General features: G+C 44.6%; 1 protein-coding gene across 1 annotated transcript; it reads right to left on the bottom strand.

Annotated features, from left to right (window-relative positions):
* Nucleotides 1-13,205: 13,205 nt before the first annotated feature.
* Nucleotides 13,206-17,915, bottom strand: LOC104588796 (Tetratricopeptide repeat (TPR)-like superfamily protein). The gene is made up of 2 exons (XM_010246882.3): nt 15,529-17,915; nt 13,206-13,559 (listed from the first exon to the last, which is right to left on the bottom strand). Exon 1 carries the CDS (start codon nt 17,723-17,725, stop codon nt 15,857-15,859), a length of 1,869 nt encoding a protein of 622 aa, XP_010245184.1. The 5' UTR covers nt 17,726-17,915; the 3' UTR covers nt 13,206-13,559; nt 15,529-15,856.
* Between the last annotated feature and the right edge of the window lie 524 nt (nt 17,916-18,439).

Here is an 18,439-nt window from a genome sequence, read left to right as displayed (position 1 = left end):
CCCTAAAACTGGACACTTATAGAGACTCGTGTTAGTTTTAAATGTTCACAGCCATTGAATAAGTCTGGGGAGATTTATCCTTCTAAGGCTGATACTGGTGTGCCACCAAGTGTTGGGATGGCCTGTCTCGGCCACCAGGGTAAGACCCAAGGCACATGCAGTATGGGATTACTTGAATCCTTGAACCGGACCAGATTTCTAGTATTGCCCTGGACCTTGGAGATAGATGGGCAAAACTGGAAAGTTACACCTGACCCCTAGACTCGATTATGACACTTCACTAGGTGTTGGATCGGGCTGTCTTTGATATGCCAATCAGTGAGATCCTTAGCGGGGGTCAAAACCTGGGCATGTTGGGGCAGTCTGAGAATTCATCTGAGTGGGTGATCATAGTGACAGGATCAGCCCCTTTGTCGGACAAAGGTAATGATTGGGAATGCACTTTCTCTGATGGAAACCAAACTGCCGGCAGTTGATTTCAATCGTTGGAATTTTGTTTTGCAAAATTTATATATGATATATATATATATATATATATATATATATATATATATATGTATGGTTTCAAAGTGTTTGCAAATGGTTTTAATTCCCGGGATCCATGTGAGTGGAGAGTGCGGCACTGTTCCTTGCAGCCGAAGGAGAGGTCCTCTCTTGTCGGGCAGTGCTTGATCATTAAGGGCTGAGAGGTTAAGTGTAAGACCATTTAGGATAGTACCTGATGGGCTAATCTTGCACCTGCCCACAGTCCCTGGGTTTTTATAAGATGGCTTGGCCCAGGGACCACTTAATGTAAGTGTTGGGCCCATAAGGTCCATGTGATGGGCTCAGGGGTTCACTGAGTTTTTCAATGAATTTGGCTGGGCCGAACCCATGTGGCTGGTGTGTAGATCAATGCTTGGGTCCCACGCCATACAAAGAAGCCCAACTGGGCAACAGATTGGAAACTAGTTAAGCACTGAACACTTAATGGGCCAAAAGCCCATTTCGAGTTGGGCTGATATGATCACCCATCTATGGGGCGGATCTGAGATTAATGTTAGCAAAAGAAATGGGCCTTTAACCTTATCCACTCTAGGAGACCAAATTCAAATCAGATTTGAATCTGGTAAACTCCTGATAAGATTAGGAGTAAGCTAACTTAATCTGTAGATAGGATTAAGATCATCCCCTATTCAAATACTAATTTGGATTGGGATAACTCCTAATTAGGAGGTTTCTTAATCAAGAAGAAAAAGAGGAGAAACCCTAAGAGACACATTAGATTTCGAACCAAGGGTAGTAAGCAAGAAAGCATCCTACGAATTGAGATTAGATCTCATTCACACTCAAGAGAAAAGAGAAGCAGTTCAACCATCTTCGTCCCAGGAGTTCTCCTCCAGCCGCCACCATTCCTTCTTGCAAGATTTGATCTTTGTAGAAGAAAGAAATCAAGAAATCGATTCTTGACATCGGTCTTGCAGAAAAGACTGTAAAAGATTTGGTGCTCAGAGTTTCCAGAGGGTTCTTGAGAAGGATCCAGTGTGTAGGACGCACTCTGCTGGTTCCGTTCCACCTACAGCTGTGTCATCTTCAGCAGGAGCGGATCTTGGTGTCCTCTTTGGGCGTGAACACCAACATTGGGAGATATTGCTTTTCCGGATCAGGTATAATCCTCCCTTTTCTTTTTGGTTCAGATCTGGTTCGATTATGGTTCAAGTAGGATCCTTGAATATTGTATTCTAAATTTAGGGATTACGATTCCCAATTGGAAGAAGGTAGAAAAATTTTTGAAATTCGCCCACCCATTCCGCAATCTTTTTGGCGTCCATTAGATGGATCCTACCATTCTTTCAGTACAGACGATACCCATATCCTCTTGCATCCAAATTGCTGTAGAGTCTCAAGGTTGTGACAACTGGTGGGGATGGCAATGTTTCTCACCAAGAATCGCTTGATTGCGCTTGAATTTCTACGCCAAGAACATTCTTGAAGTGATGGACGATGGATGTAGTGATGACGACAATGATGGCAATAACGAGATGCAATAAATGCATGACATAGAGAATTTTGGAAGGTTCTGAAAGGTTTTATTAATTGGGTTTTATTTTGAAAATTTGAGGAATAGTGAAAGATAAATTTGACATTCTATTTTTTTAGAAACAATAAGGATACTTTAAGACAATATATAAACAGTAAGATAACGTTAATCAATTAGCTAAACTATATGGCTAGTTTAAGAAATTTGTCAGATAACAAAATAGTGAAAAACAAAATAACATGCCCTCAAACCCTTTACACTACCCTATTCTAAACTTTCTAACCCTCTTTCCTCTCTTGCGGACGAAGTTTGAAGAACGAATTTGGATTGGCAAGGTAAGTCACCATTGATTTTTCTCTCTCCTCTCCTCTTTTTCTTCTTCCTCTCCTCTCTCCCACACTCTTTTTCATTCCACCCCTGTCTTTCTATTGCAAACTGTTGCTAGGGAAAGTAGGCAGAGGGCAACACAATAAATTTGCTTCCGAGCCGAGGTGTGGCCGAGTAGTCTGAGGCCTCAAGGCGGCTGAGGGTAGGTAGGCTAGTCCTATGAGGTGCAAAAGATGAAGGACATCAAATGCCCAGGGTTGGTACCCGAAGCGGAGACTCCGACGATCAAGTTAGTATAGGTGCAATGCGAGGTGGATGAGGCCTAAGAGAGAGTACTCAGATAAGGCCACAAAGGGAGCAGCGAGTTCTTAAATTCAAGTCCTAGATTCTAGATGTTTACCTTGAGGGGGTAGCACCCTACTTATACTTGAGGCCACCTGGAGGTAGGTGAGCTTAGACGATCAGGATGCGGTCCGGACATGGGGGGTGCAGTCATCCGGGGCCGCCAAGTGCGCCCGCGCCATTGGTTCCGAGTTGCATGCCGACCTCTGCTCCGCGTGTGCCTTGATTAGGTCTGCTCTGAGTGTCGCCCCTAAACACACGCAAGCATCCTATTGGTCCGGACCAGGTGCACCTACATCATTTGCCCCCCACTCTCAAGGCCGTGGTGGAGGTCTGAGTTGTGGACCTTGGCTTCAGGCAAAGAGAGTGCATTGTCTGTGCTAGGAGGCGCCGTTGGGCATACTTGATGAGCGCTTCGGCCTCGGCTTCGGCTTGTTGGGGATGATCTTGGCATTGCGTGCGATGGCATCAACTCGATCTTCGCTCCTTTCTCTAAGGGATGTCATGGAGGCTCCTGTCGTCTGGAGGCCTCGATTTCGGCTTTGGTGTCTGTGCTAGTCATGGGCGAGAGGGGTCCTTGCCACCCTGCCCTGCTTCTTGCTGGTACCGAGGACTCTGCTGCTCCTGTTGCCGAGGGTGATGCATAGGCAGCTCTTCTATTTTTTTTTTGTTGCTTCTCTCTTGTATTTTTGTTTATCTTTTTTGTAAAGGGCCCGCCCTCCTCATCCAAGGCCTTATTTTTGTAAGATCTGAAAGTGAACACTTAATGAAGTATACTTTTTGCATGTCTTGTGCCTTTGTTGCTCCTTTCTCTCTTTTCTTTTTTTTTGTGTATGCAGGGGTCTATGCCCCCTTCCGAGAGGTCACAAGTAGCAAAAAGTCATCATCTGAGGGGGCCTGCCACTTAGTCACTCGCCTAGGAAGTTGAATTTAAGGAGATCGGGCGAGGTCGAGCTAAGGCACCGAAGTGATTGAGGCCCCTTGCTTCTCAGGGAGGAAGGGGAGGCGAAGTCCCTAGCTCTCCTGGCCTGCTTTTCACCTTCATAAGATGTTGGTTGGGGGAGGTCGGGGGGAGCCACTGAGGTGTCGAGGTTGTTTCCCTCTTGACCTTTGCATCACTAAGTGAGTGAAGCCTAGGTGATCTGCCGCCACTGAGGGGTCGGGGTGAGGTGGATATCTTGGTTGACTTGGCTTAACTTTCTTAGGAGTGCCCCTGAGGTGTGATCCCTCGATGGCCGAGGCTTTCAAGCTGCGCTTGGCCGAGGTTTCCGTACCCTTCCTGTTTGGCAAAGCACTTAGGTTATTCTTAGTGTATGTTCGTTACGGACTAGGTTTTTGGTTGACGCTCGTAGCCGAGGTCCCCATTATTCCCTACCTTAGTGTGAAGGCGAGGTGGACATATGGTTCGCAAGGAACCGTGTGTCCAACCATCATTCAATCCGAGCGTGTAACCTCAGGAGAGGCTGTATGCGTCGGCTGGTTGTGTAGCCAAGCGGTCCTGGCTGCTGGCAAAAGCGAGAACTTGTACACTAAGGCCTTGGGCCAAGGAGGGGGGGAAGGGGGGGGAGGAACTTTGCACTTTTATTCATTGTTTAGCTAATAGGGAGTACATTCACTAGTAATACATCCGGAGGTTTTCGGAGTTCCATGTTCGAGGGACTGGTCTTCCATGCAGATGCTCAAATCGAAATGTGTCGAGGCCGACGACTTGCTTGATTCTGTAGGGACCTTCCCAATTGGGTTCGAATTTGCCTACACCGGGCTCAGGCACCATGAATTTTTTGAGGACAAGGTCTCCTTTGTAATGTCTTTCTTTCACCCTTGAGTTATAGTAGCGAGCTACTCTTTGCTGGTAGGCTACTACTCTGATCTGTGCCTGTTTTCAAACTTTTTCCAATAGGTCTAGGTTGGTTCCGAGTTCTTCGTTGTTCTCAGCTTTGCTATATGCCTCAGTTCGAAGCATCGACTGGCCGATCTCTGTTGGAATGACGACCTCGGTGCCGTAAGTTAAGTTGAATGGAGTTTCTCCCATGGCTGTCCAAGGTATCGTCTAGTATGCCAATAGGACGCTATTTAGTTCATCAGCCCAGAGGCCTTTGGCTCTGTCAAGTCTAGTCTTCAGCCCTTCTAGTGTGAGGGTAGCCCACTGAGGTGTACTACTACTTGATGCTGAGGGAGGCGCACCATTCTCGAAACTTCGTGTCATCGAACTGCTTCCCATTGTTGGTGACTAGCATGTGGGAGAGGCCGAAGCGGCAGATGATGTTCTTCTAGAAGAAATTTTGTATCATTCTAGTTGTGATGGTGGCTAAGGTTTCAGCTTCAACCCATTTGGTGAAGTAGTCAATGGTAACGACGAGGTACTTTCTATTTCTGATGGCTTGAGGGAAGGGCCAAGGAGATCCATGCCCCACTTAGTAAAGGACCAAGGATTGCTGAGGGCCGACAGGGTTGTGGCTGGCCGGTGGGAGATGTTGGAGTGTCTCTGGCATCGATCACATTTTCACACCAGCTCGGTTGCATCCTTATGAACTGTTGGCTAGAAATACCCTTGGCCCAGTGCTTTTTGGGCCAAGACTCTTCCTCCGAGGTGGTTGCCGCAGATGCCTTCGTGAACCTCTCGAAGCACATACTCACCCTCCTGGTGGAGGCATCGGAGGTAAGGCAAGGTAAAAGATCTTTAGTATAGATTCCCTTCGAGTAAAGTGTAGTGGGCAGCCTGCCAATGGATCCATTTGGCTTGATTCATGTCGTCAAGCAACTGCTCGGTCAAGAGGAATGCAATGATGGGATCCATCTAGGATGGCTCGGCCTGCACTAGGAGTACATGGACTTCTTCGATGATGGGGTGAGCTAACCTCTCCACGTGGATAATGTGGCCGAGGGCTGTGTCGGAGGTGCTTGCCAACTTGGATAGGGCGTTAGCTCTCATGTTCTCAGATCGCAAAACTTGTTGTAGGGAGAGGTGCTAGAAGTGGCGGGCTAGCTCCTACACCTTGGCTAGGTATTTGGTCATGCTTTGCTCCCTAGCCTCATACTCCCTGTAGACTTGATTAACTACCAACTGAGAGTCACTGAAGACCTCAATGTGTTGGGAGCCGAGGTCTTTCGTGAGCTGTAATCCGGCGAGGAGGGCTTCATACTCGGCTTCAATATTGGAGGCTGAGAAGTCAAACCTCAACACATACCCTACTTCGGTGTTATCCAGGTTGAGGAGTATGAGACCGGCTCCACTTCCCTTAGAGTTGGATGATCCATCAACGAACAACTTCCAGGTGGACCGAGCTCCTTCGGACTTGGCCAGTTGATGCCTTTCTTCTTGCTCTTCTTCAGGGACTTGGCGGAGGGATCAGCTGAAGGTGCATTTTGTCACAAAATCAGCCAAAGCTTGTGCTTTGATTGCGGCTCGACTGGTACTGTAGGTCAAACTCATATAGCTTGATGGTCCACTTGATCATTTGTCCCGAGGCTTCTGGCTTGGCGAGGACGGCTTTAAGAAGTTGGTTTGTCAGGATCGTGATGGCTTGGGCTTGGGAATATGGCCTGAGCTTCCTGGCCAAGACCACGAGGGCGAGGTCTAGTTTTTCTACTTTGGGATACTAGGTATCAGCATCGAGAGGACCTTGCTAACATAGTAAATTGGTCTTTGCGCTCCATCTTCTCTAATCAGTACTGAATTGATGGCCTCGTCCCCGGCCGAGAGATACGGGCACAACACGTCTCCTGGGAGTGGCTGAGTGAGGAGGGGAGGCGAGGCACGGTAGTGCTTTAATTCTTCAAAGGCATGTTGACACTCTTCCTCCATTGAAAGCCTTTCAATTTCTTGATGGCTCGGAAGAAAGGTAGGCAGCAGTCAGCCGATTTTGAAATGAAGCGGTTGAGGGCAGCCACTCGGCCGATGAGTCTCTAAGTTTCCTTGACTGACCGAGTTGGTGCCATGTCCAAGATAGCTCGGATCTTCTCTAGGTTAGCCTCTATACCTCGCTGCATGACGACAAGCCTAAGAACTTGCCTAATGTGACGCCAAAGGCACACTTGCTAGGGTTAAGCTTCATGTTGTATCTTCGCAAGGTGTCAAAAGTCTCAGCTAGGTCCGAGGTGTGCTGGTCGGCCTTCAGGCTCTTCACCACCATGTCGTCAGTGTAGGCTTCGACGTTTGTCCCCATCTGATGCTTGAAGACTTTGTTAACGAGGTGTTGGTAGGTGGCCCCATCATTCTTGAGGCCGAAGGGCATGACCTTGTAACAGTACGTGTCATGCTCGGTGATAAACGGGGTCTTCTCTTCCTCCTTGGGGTGCATCTTGATCTAGTTATATCCGGAGAAGGCATCCATGAAGCTAAGTAGCTTGTAACCTGTGGTGGCGTCAACGAGGTGGTCTATCATTGGCAAAGGAAAACTATCCTTGGGGCAGGATCGATTAAGGTCTATGAAGTCAATACAAATCCACCACTTCCCGTTAGCTTTATTCACTATAACCACATTGAACAACTAGTTAGGGTAATGTACCTCTCGGATAAATCCAGCATCGAGTAGCTTATCAACTTCCTCTCTTATAGCCGTCCATCGCTTTGGTGCAAAGTTTCTCTTTCTCTACCGAACTGGCCTAGAGCTCAGGTCCACGCTCAGCTTGTGAGTAATGACCGAAGGGTCAATTTCGGGCATGTCAGCGGCAAATAAAGCAAAGACATTGGCATTGATTCTGAGGAAACTTATTAGTTTGGATAGGCTCTCTGGGGGAAGGTTGGACCCGATGCAAACTGCTTTCTCGGGCTCGGCCTCGTCTAGGGTAACCAAGATGAGGTCCTTGGTTAGCTGGCCTCAGCTCGTTGGTTCCTCCCTGAGGTCGAGGCCCTCAAGCGGTAGGGCTTCCTTGTTCTTACCCTTTAGTGCGACCACATAGCACTGGCGGGTGACTTATTGATCCCCCCCCCCAAATGACTCCAACGCCGTGCTCAGTCGGGAATTTGAGGGCGAGGTGATAGGAGGAGATGGTTGCCTTGAGCACGTGGAGGGTCAGCCTCCCAATGATGGCATTGTAGGGGGATCCAATCGTTACAAGCAAGAACTCGTTCAACCTCGTCACCTGTCGAGGATCCGTCCCTACTATGACTGGTAGGGTGATTCTTCCCTTCGGTCTGACCACATTTCCGGAGAAGCCGCTTCATTCTCTCGAATGCATCACAGAAGAGGATGTCGGCTGAGGAGTTGTTGTCCACCAGTATCCTCTTCATCATAAAATTTGCGATGATGGTGGATACTACGAGCGTATCATCATGGGGGACTAAGATCCCCTTCAAGTCCTCGTCTATGAACGCAAGGGCTTCATTCTGCTTTGGCTTCTTAGGAGCTGGCTCTTGGATGTTCAACTGTCTAGCATAGGCCTTGCGGGCCGAGGCCGAGGCTCCACCCGAAGCCGTGCCCCCAATGATGATGTCTATGACATTGGCTAGCTATTGTTATTGTTGCAACTGGTGCGAGGACAAGGCGTCGACCTCACCCCCTATGTACTGCTTCAAATGACCTTGACAGATGAGGGACTCAACTTCATTCTTCAACTCATAGTAGTCCTCAGTGTCATAGTTGGTGTCACAGTGATACTTGTAGTACTTCTTCAGGTTTCCCCTCTTGGGGTTCCTCTTCATTTTCTCTGGCCACTTCACGTACTCCTCTTTCCCTACTTGCATGAGGATCTGTGTTCAAGTGAAGTTGAGTGGCGTGTATTTGCTGTAAGCCAGGGCCGAGGTCAGTGGCTTCTTGTTGTCCTTGTTGCTGTTGTTGTTGTTGTGGCTATCTCCATTTCTTCTCTTCTTTGGGCCTCTGTGATGGTGGTCGGCCTCTCCTTTGTCTTGGCTACCGAGCACTTGAGGGCTGAGCCCGATAGGAGGCCATTGATGGCGGCGTGCATGGAGACCATGGAATCGGGGTCCTAGACTTCGAGTTCTTCCATCTTAAAGCAATCGATGTAGGACCGTAGGCTCTCACCGTGCTTCTAGTTGACGGCCATGAGAGAGATGACACTCTTCTGGCATTGCTTGCTGCTGATGAAGTGGGCGAGGAAGAGGTTGGCGAATTGTTCCCATGAGCCGATGAACCGAAGGGGAGTCCGAAGAACCATCGGCGGGCTGCCCCCTTGAAGGTCGCTTGGAAAGTCTGGCACGTCAGGGCGTCGGAATATCCATAGAGGAATATGAACGCCTTGAAACTTTCCAAGTGATTGTCCGGGTCTGTCGTCCCGTCATACATCTCGAGTGCGAGCGCTTTAAAGTGCGGTGGGAGAGGTTAAGAGATAATGTCAGGGGTGAAAGCGTCCATTCTCCCAAACGGAGGGTTTTGGCTGCCGAGGCTTCGGCTTGGCTCTCCCTAACTTGGCGAAACTCGTCCTTGATGGTGTCGAGCTGTGCTTGCAGGTCAACGATTCTTTGGTCAAGGGGAGCTTGGGCCCCGTCCTAGTTCTCTTGGACGCGGTGTGGATCAGTCTAGTTCCCCGAGTACGCTAATGTGGGCGTGTGTCTGTGTCCTCTGACCCGCCTGTCATTCAGGAGGTCTCGGAGGTTCGAGATGCGGGAGGGAGAGGCACAGTGTCGGTCCTCAACCCTCAAAGGGGGGCTGTGGTGGCCCGACCGCCATCCTTCATCCTGGGAGTCTTCTCTTCGGTAGTAGTGGTGTTCTTGGTCTCGGCGATAATCGTGAGACTCTGCAGATTCGTCCCTTCCTTGACTGGGAGGTCGGAAGGTCCTTGGCAGTTGGCTAGCACATCCGCTGAAGCTTAGGAGTTATTGCTTGAGTTTCTTAGAGTAAATTAAGTTAAGGGAAGTCGTAGCAACCATTCCCACAAACGATGCCAATTTTTGTTGGGGAAAGTAGGCTGAGGGCAACATAGTAAATTCTCTTCCAAGCTGAGGCATGGTTGAGTAGTCTGAGGCCTAGGGGCAGCCAAGTGTCATGGGGTAGTTCTGTAGCGGAAGAAACCCGTGCGGCATCCAGGCCAAGGCCAGCCAGGACAAGCCTTATGTGTGCTTGGAGCTAGGAGTTGCCCGATGTGATGGCTCCACCAAGTTCAGTAGCACTAGATCATGACCTCAGTTCGCATGGTCGGGGCTCTCTGCTGGCTCTAACCGGACCATGGGAGGCACCTCTTACGTGCTAAAGGGGGACAACCATGATGAGAGGCAACTAGGCGCCGATGAGAGGGACTCCTGTATGCCGATCATGTAGGCACCTGATGTGTCGATGATGATAGGCAACCGCTTGGGCCAGAACATACCCGTGCGCTATGGGCAATGGGATAGCTCATTCAGCTTAGGCAAGGGGCTATCATGGTGAAGGGTCATGCTTAAGCCAGGCCCGTATGCCAAGCCTTCCTTAAGTGTCGGTGGCGCAGTGCCGGTCCATGCACTATCCCCATGAGCATGTGTGCACCCATGAGGAACCCTGGTAGCCATGCTAGCCATTAACCAGGGCCACCCCGCAAGGGATGTTGGTCTAGGAGTGCCAAGGTTAGGCACTCAAGGAGGTCGACCACCCCTCCTCAAAGAGTACGTTAAGCTTTTGGAGGTCTGCCTAAAGATAACATCACTTTTCCCAAAAATCTTACAGGTAAAAATAATGATGGTGTCCCTTAACGTAAGCCCGCCAAGCGTAGGCAAGGCTAAGCCCGTGTTAGACCGTGACATGAGGGCAGGTAGGCCAGTCCTACGAGGAGCAAATGAGGAAGGATGTCAGAGGCCCCGCGTTAGTACCCGAGGCGAAAACTCCAATGGTCAAGTTAGTATAGGTGCAATGTGAGGTGGACGAGGCCACAAAGGGAGTACGAGTTCTTAAATTCAAGTTCCAGTTCCAAATGTTTACCTTAAGGGGGTAGCGCTCTATTTATACTTGAGGCTGCCTGGAGGTATGTGAGCTCAGACGGTCAGGATGCAGTCCAGACATGAGGTGTGTGGTCATCCGAGGCCACCAAATGCACCCGCGCCATTGGTTCCGGGTTGCATGCTGACCTCTGTCCACGCGCTCCCTGATTGGGTCTGCTCTAAGCACCTCCTTCGAACACGCGCAGGCATCCTATTGGTCCGGGCCAGGTGCGCCTACATCACAAACCAAACCAGATCATAGTGAAATTGAATTAATGAGCCTAGCAACGATGATGTATCGGAAATTATCGGCTTCTGGGTCATCGATCGGGGTGTCGAGGTTGACGATGCAGACGATCGGAGGGTAGAGTGGGTTGTTATGGTGCTGGTTCTATAGAAACAAGACTTGGGAGACTTTGAGGATGAGCACGGTGAAGGATTGGAAGAGAGAGAGAGAAGAGAGGAGAGAGGAGAGACGAGAGGGAGAAATGGAGGGAGACGTGAAGGCGGCAACTCTGTTTCTCGCTTTCGACCACCGTTGATGACAGTGATGGCGGTGGGAGTGATTGTCCCCTTCTTCCCGAACCGGGATGACTCAACCTTGGGGTTCGTTCCAGACTTGGCACCTTGTCCGATCGGCAGTGGTGATGATGGTCCAATGAGCATCACCCGCTGCTTCTCGTTGCTCATGGGTTACGGTCCTGGCTTTTGGCATTGCATCATTACATGCCTTGAGACACGAACCCATTCTCAAATTTCTCATCCTTCCCCAAGAGGCCAAGATTTTACCAGTACCAATGAACATATATTTATATCATCAGCTAAATTATTCTGAAATATAAAGAACCATTATTAATATATTGGAATTTTATGAATCCATATTCGGATATTCCTAGTCATCGTTTTCCTGTTAATTTATTAGGGAGGGAAAAAAGAAAAGAACTAAAAAAAAATTAGGGAGAATGACCAATCAGCCCAGATCAGAATTTTATAGCCCCATATTATAGGAAAAATGCATCCTAACCTTGAACTGATACCAAATTCATGGACGGATAAGATGTAGGGGGGGCTAGAATTCAGAATTCTGCATCGGGTCTTTCCGTACTCCGAAAAACTGATGTTCTTCGGTGCTGGAAACAAGTTCTTGAGTTAGATTACATCACCAATCCTCACGTAGCTTAGGAGTTCAAAGTTCTCCGGTCCAAACACCAGCATCGATCTGTTTCCATTATTATGTCTCCCACCCAACCAAATACATCTTTGATGTTTTTGATGATTGAGGTGCACAGGTCGAGGTCGTCCATCTTTCCATCAGGAAATAGCACCGTACAACATCAAATTTTGTCAATACCACTTCATTTATGTCAGAAATGGCATCCTTGAGCTTAAACCAATTGAAGTATTTCCTAACCGAATAAACCTGTTCTGAAGTATCTCCATTGCCCCATTGGGATGGAATTTGTCTTCAGGAAGTTGATGAAGACTGCATACGTCTTAATTGCCCCCCATATCTAGTCGCAAATGCTGCTTGAACTAATCAAGTGGAGATTGATCAAGCAACTCAACAAACTTGGAAATGGAAGCATGGATGGGTGGCTACCAGTTATGCGCTCATCATATTTTGACTTCATTTATATGGTTGAACAGACGTCCACTTTTTTATCAAGTGCAGGAACTGCAGAAATAAGTGAAACTCCATCCTCACATGTCCATAGATCCAAATTTCCACAATAGCATCAGTCTTTCTGATGTGACCAACACCTTTCCGACGTTAAATATCTGAAAAACTTGATTTTTAGAGGTAAAGGGTGCTTGAGATTATATCTATTTCTAACATCTGAAAAGAGAAAAGACTGTTGAAATGGTAAAACCTGAACTCATGTCTTCTACCAAAAAGAAAAAATAAAAATAAAAACAAAAAATCTCGTATCTTATTAGAATCAGATGCATTTCAGACGTGATGAAATGATGTTAATACCTTCATTACTTTCATTTATTTAATAATAATAAATAATATTAATATTTGTTTAAATAATATTATTAAATATTAAAAAATATTGTTTAATAATAATCATTATAAGTATTATTAGTAAATATTTATTATTAATTGGACAATAAATCATATTATTATTTACATAAATAACAACATTTATTTAATAACAAAACTAATATTTATTTAAAATAATAATTATTATTTTATAATATTAAATATTATTATTTAATAATCATAATAAACATTATCATTTCTTTATTTAAATAAATAATAATATTACTAATAATATATATTTAGTAATAAGAATATCTAATAATATGTTTAACAATAATAATTAAAATTTTTTTATTCATTATTAGTTAATAATAATAAATAAATATTATTATTAATTAAATAATAAATTATTATTTATTTCAATAAATCATAATATTTTATTTAATATTCTTTTTATTATTATAATATTATCAAACTATTTATTTCTAAGGGTAAAATAATAAACTTCACAGTTTCAGATGTTGGAGAATTGCTCAAACTCAAACTATCTTATCTTTTCCATTAACAAGCTCATTTGGATGGCCCGCTGAACAGCCATCTCATTCAGCTAAATTAAACCTTGCTCTTTTCAGAGCTCTTAAAAGCAGAAAATCATCTCTTGTCGGAAATCAGACTTCAGATTTATCAAACGCCACCTTAGTTTCACAACCAAAACTCGTTTACAAAAGAGAAGATTTGTCTCTCATCTTTTATAGCATCATCTCTTGTTAGAGAATTCAATGAATAAGCAATATAGTTACTCGCCAGTAAAAAATGATAAGGATCAGTAAGATATCCGGAAACAAACATGAACACATATCTGACAAACATGCACTTCTTTTTTCATCTTCTTCATTTTTCTGGTGTGCGGACTGGGTTTGAGGTAACCTTGTCATGCATTTCGCAGAGATCCATGTGGATGCATTCAACTGGAGCTTCCATTTTATTCTGAAGCAAAAAGCCTGGCACTATAGATTATCATCTCCCCTGAAACCCTGCTTTGCAAATCCAAATGAGCTTGTTAATGGAAAAGTAGATCACAATATAGATATAAAAAGATGTAAATAAATTGGCAAGATTAGGACATAGAATAGGTCATTTTCTTTGTGATAACTAACATAGGAAAAATAATAAATTCTAAGTATAACAGATCATCTTGAGAAGTTGACAAAAAAATCACAGCAAAGTTGGTTTAGGAGTACATCCACATATAGATAGAAATATATCAAAATTATAAAAAGGACCTCCTCAACTGATTCTGAACTATCAACGACTACAGTGAAGATTCTATTGATTTTTTCCATTGGTAAAGGTTTGCCAAGGAAGAAGAGAAACATAGAATCTTAAAGGAGAAAAAGAGCTTTGAGGACCCCAAATCGCCCAAACCCATGATGAGGTATCTGCAACAATTAAATTGCCTAAGAACAAAAGAATTCTAGGCATAGAAAGAGAGACCCAAGCCCTTACTTTGATCTACTGAGCTCTCTTTGCAGAAGTTTTCCGAACTTGACAAAAAGACAACCCCCAACCAAGACCACTTCCCAACAGACACAAAAATACAATAGTCAAATTACATTTTACTCCCAACAACCTGTCACCGACCCCGCACAAAGCTGACCCCCCCCCCCCAACACACACAAAGAAAGTAAATAAAGAAATGCTTTTTACCCCCAACACCTATATAATCAATACTGTTGTGTGGTGTTGGAACCATATATCATATAAGATAGCAATGTATGGGGTAATGGGGTTATTAATGTGACCTCCCTGTTATAATTTGTAAGTAATACAGACAACCAGGAAAATAAAGGATAGCTGGTAGGGAACCATTGGATCCCTCTCCATCTCCCATAATAGATCTCAAAAGCCAAACTCCAAAATTCTCTTCAACTCATTTAAAAATTTGAGGTTCCTGTCTAAATAGAACCATCTCAAACTTAATCAACTAACCCGTTATTTACACTGTAGGTGGTACAGAACTCTGCTTCCCCTTCAATTCTCTCTGAACATGAATCATGGTTCTTTTAGAGATTTTACTGTTTCTCTTCCAAATAAGAAGTCTATCCCTCGTTGCTTTCCAGGCAAGACAAAATACACAAATTCCAACTAATACTCTAATTCACCCAGTTTTCATCTATAGAAATTTCTTCAAACTTTTAGCAATAACAAAATTGACACATTGATTTTCTTTTTGAATTTCTAGGATGAGATTTCTGATATTTTTACCTTTTCCTTATAAGTAGCAGCATTTTCATTAATAAAATTTTATGTGAAAAGGAGTGGAACAACAAGGTATTCACTCCAAGATTATAGCCTGGTATACAATTACAGAAAGATCATTTTTTAACTTAGTGTCTGGAAATATTCTCCAATTAGCTCTATTGTCTTACATATTTTCATGGTTTTATATTTCGAACTTATATGTTTTTTAGTTCAGATTCCACACCTGATGAAAGAGGGAACTGTGTACCCATGTGCTTACTCCCTTGATTCTGGATTTTTCCTTCAATTTTACTTTCTTTGCTTCTGCCTTCTGCTATAACATTAGCATTAGGCAAGTTTTTTTTTTACATGAGTTGGTTTTCCATCAAATGTAGAGTTAGGCTCCCTTGATAGATGTTTTATTTCTTTCAGTCAACATGATAGGAACTTTGCGATGAATTTCATCTCAATAGATCAAAATTGACTATAACAACATTGTGATTTAATAATTTATGCTCCACCAAAATGAATATAGATATCCACTTGGTACTCTGCGAATAAGACGCTTTAAACTGGACATCTAACTTGATTTCATGGATTCACAATACATGAACTGCTTACAATTCACAAGCACAAGAAAAAGAAGAGCCAGAAAAACGAACTACAATATCAGCTCAATATATATCTTTATTTCAAGATATATAAAACCATATAACCATATGTGTGTAAAATCAAGAAAAGGAAAATTGAACTAGAGCTTACTTGCAGAATACATCATGCATGTAATTGAACTTCCAAATTCAATAGTCGCTTCATGAGCACATTGAGCCTGTGCATAGCCAAGTCCACAAACCCAAGCCAAGTTGGTAAAAGTTCATTTCAGCTAAGACCAAAGTAAATCCTATGAAGTTTTGCCTTGGTAGATTTCCATAATGCATGTTGTTGAATGGTGATCTGGTTAACTGGTTCTAGATGTTAGCATCTCATCCTTTTTTGTAGGATCACTGATATTGACTTCAGTTAAACCTACTATAGTACAATTAATACAAAGAGTTGGCCTATAATAATTAATAATCACCAGAGGGGCAGTTCACCAATAATCCCCACAAGAACAAGATCCACCTCTAAAATGGTGAAACCGACTACTATCCCTGACAACAATCTCTCGATCATAGACCTTTGAGATTAGCTTAATCACCAGATGACAGTCTCCGCACACTCTCAGGTTTTTAATCACTGTTATTGGAGTATGAGGGATGGTATTGATGAGTGCAAAGGCAATTGCAATCTTCTCACTATGATAACTCAAAGCATTCTCCTTTTCCTCTTCTTCTATGTCTGCAAGCACTGCTGATGTGTGAGGCACGTATCCTTCCAATTTTAATAGAATCATTATCTCCTCTAGTTTCTCATATATCTCCTTATTTTGTGGATGTGATCTATCCCCCATGACAAATTCATGGACACAATTCCCTAGCTCAACAAGGCTATGCCCAGGGAATTTCCTCACCCCTCTCCTTAACATTGTCTTCCTCACCTTTTGTGCATCTGACCACCTCCTCTCAGATGCATATAGATTTGAGAGGAGTACATAGTCCCCACAGTGTCTAGGTTCTAGTCTAAGAAGGTGGGCTCGTGCCACCTCTCCAAGAGTCAAATTCCCATGTATTGTGCAAGCACCAAGTAAGGTTCTCCAGATAACAGCATTGGACTTCAATGGCATGCTTTGAATAAAATCATGTGCCTCTTGTACCAACCCTGCCCTACCAAGCAAATCAACCATACAACCATAGTGCTCTATCTTAGGCACAATGCCATATTCCTCCTCCATCTTCTTAAAGTACCCAAACCCCTCATCCACCATTCCACAGTGACTACAAGCATATAAGACCCCAACAAAAGTAATCTCAGTAGGTTTTAGTCCTTCTCTCTCCAACTCCTCAAAAAGTTCGAGTGCTTCCTTACCAAACCCATTAACAGCCAAACCAACAATCAAGGAAGTCCAAGAGACTACGCTCTTCAGCTCCATTTCGTGAAAGATCATATGTGCTTCTCTAATACTTCCACACTTGGCATATAGATCTATAAGGGCATTCCCAGAATGCAAGTTCTCATTCAAGCCAACCTTAAACATGTATACATGGGCTCTCCGGCCCAAAGCCAAAGCTCCAAGCTCTGCACAAGCAGTAAGCAAGCTAACCATGGTGAACCCATCTGGCTTAACACCCTCAAAACACATTTCCCTGAAAAGGGTGAGAACCTCGTTAGGTCTCCCATTAACGGCAAACCCATTTATCACGCAATTCCAGGTCACCAGGTCTCTTTTGGGCGTTAGTTCAAACAACTTGTGTGCACGCTCATCAAGCCCACATGCAGCATACAGATGAACTAGTGCATTCTGAACAAAGACCAAGGACTCAAACCCATTCCTTATAACAATGCAATGTATCCCTTCACCTAGTCTAACATCCAATACCTTTGCACAAGCCTTGAGAAGAAAAGGGTAGGTATGGGTGTCAGGTTCAATACAAAGGAAGTGCATTTGGTGATAGAGTTCAATGGCTGGCCTGGGATTATCACTCTCAGCATAACCTCTGATCATTGTGTTCCAAGTGAAGATGTTAGGGTTCTGGATTTGGGAGAAGATATGGTGGGCATAGGTCATGGGGCCTGAAAGGGACACGAGAGTGAAGATGAGGTGCTTACCCAAGTCCGTGCTGGTAAGAGGGACACCATGTCTGATAGAGAAGGCATGGATTTGCTTCAGTTTGGGTTTGGAGGAGGCGCGTGAACGCAGGAGAGCAATACATGTCTTGAGTGTGTGGGACTTGGCGGTTTCTGGATGGCTTAGCGTGGAAAGTGAGAAAGAAAAAAAGGGTTTTCCGGGGTTACGAGCTAACACTGTCGAGAAAGAGAATCGAACAAACAAACAAAGGATTGCAGGTTTCTTGGTTTGCATTAGCAAACAAGCAAACAAAAAAGAGAGAAGAGACTTCAAGATTCAATCCATGGCTTTAATTGGTTATAATTCACATTCATTTTGGGTGGGGAGGTGACACTACCAGTTCTCTACTCTATCTGTTGCTAGTGAGAGGTGAGAGTGCCTAAGTGGTGAACGGAGGAACTGCTAGAGTCACGATTGCAGAGTTGAAGTTGTCCGCGGAGTTTCGATTTCTATTCAAGTTCGAAACGATGGTCAGGGCTGTCAATGGGTCGGGCCCGATCCGACGGATCCCATGAACCCGAATCTAAATAACACTAAGTGTTTGTCCGTTTCCTCGACTCGTCTCTTAAAGAGGAAATTTTTAACTCTAAGGCTCCGTTTGGTTTCTGGGATGGGGACGAGAAAAAGGGAATATTCTAAAAATACTATTTTCTCTCATTTGTTTTGAAGGAAAGAGAGGGATGGGATGAGAAAAATGTGGGATGTCAGATCCCAAAATCGTGCGACCCCAGTGGAAATTTTTGAGAAAGAGGAGGGAGTGAGGAATGACTTGTGTGGAAAATACAGAAGAGGAGCTGGTTCGGTGACAGTGACGTTCGAACCTAGAAGCAGGAGCTGGAGGGGTCGCACCAAAACCATCGGCGATCTACTACCTCCCCTTCCTTGAGGACGATCGCCTGGTGACGTTCTCTGCCGACGCCCCTCAAAGTGAGAATCTTTCATTTCAGC

The sequence above is a fragment of the Nelumbo nucifera genome, chromosome 3 (assembly GCF_055504915.1).
Source record: "Nelumbo nucifera cultivar China Antique chromosome 3, China Antique-T2T, whole genome shotgun sequence".
In the NCBI taxonomy this organism is placed as follows: domain Eukaryota; kingdom Viridiplantae; phylum Streptophyta; class Magnoliopsida; order Proteales; family Nelumbonaceae; genus Nelumbo; species Nelumbo nucifera.
This window is presented reverse-complemented; position numbering and strand designations above follow the sequence as displayed.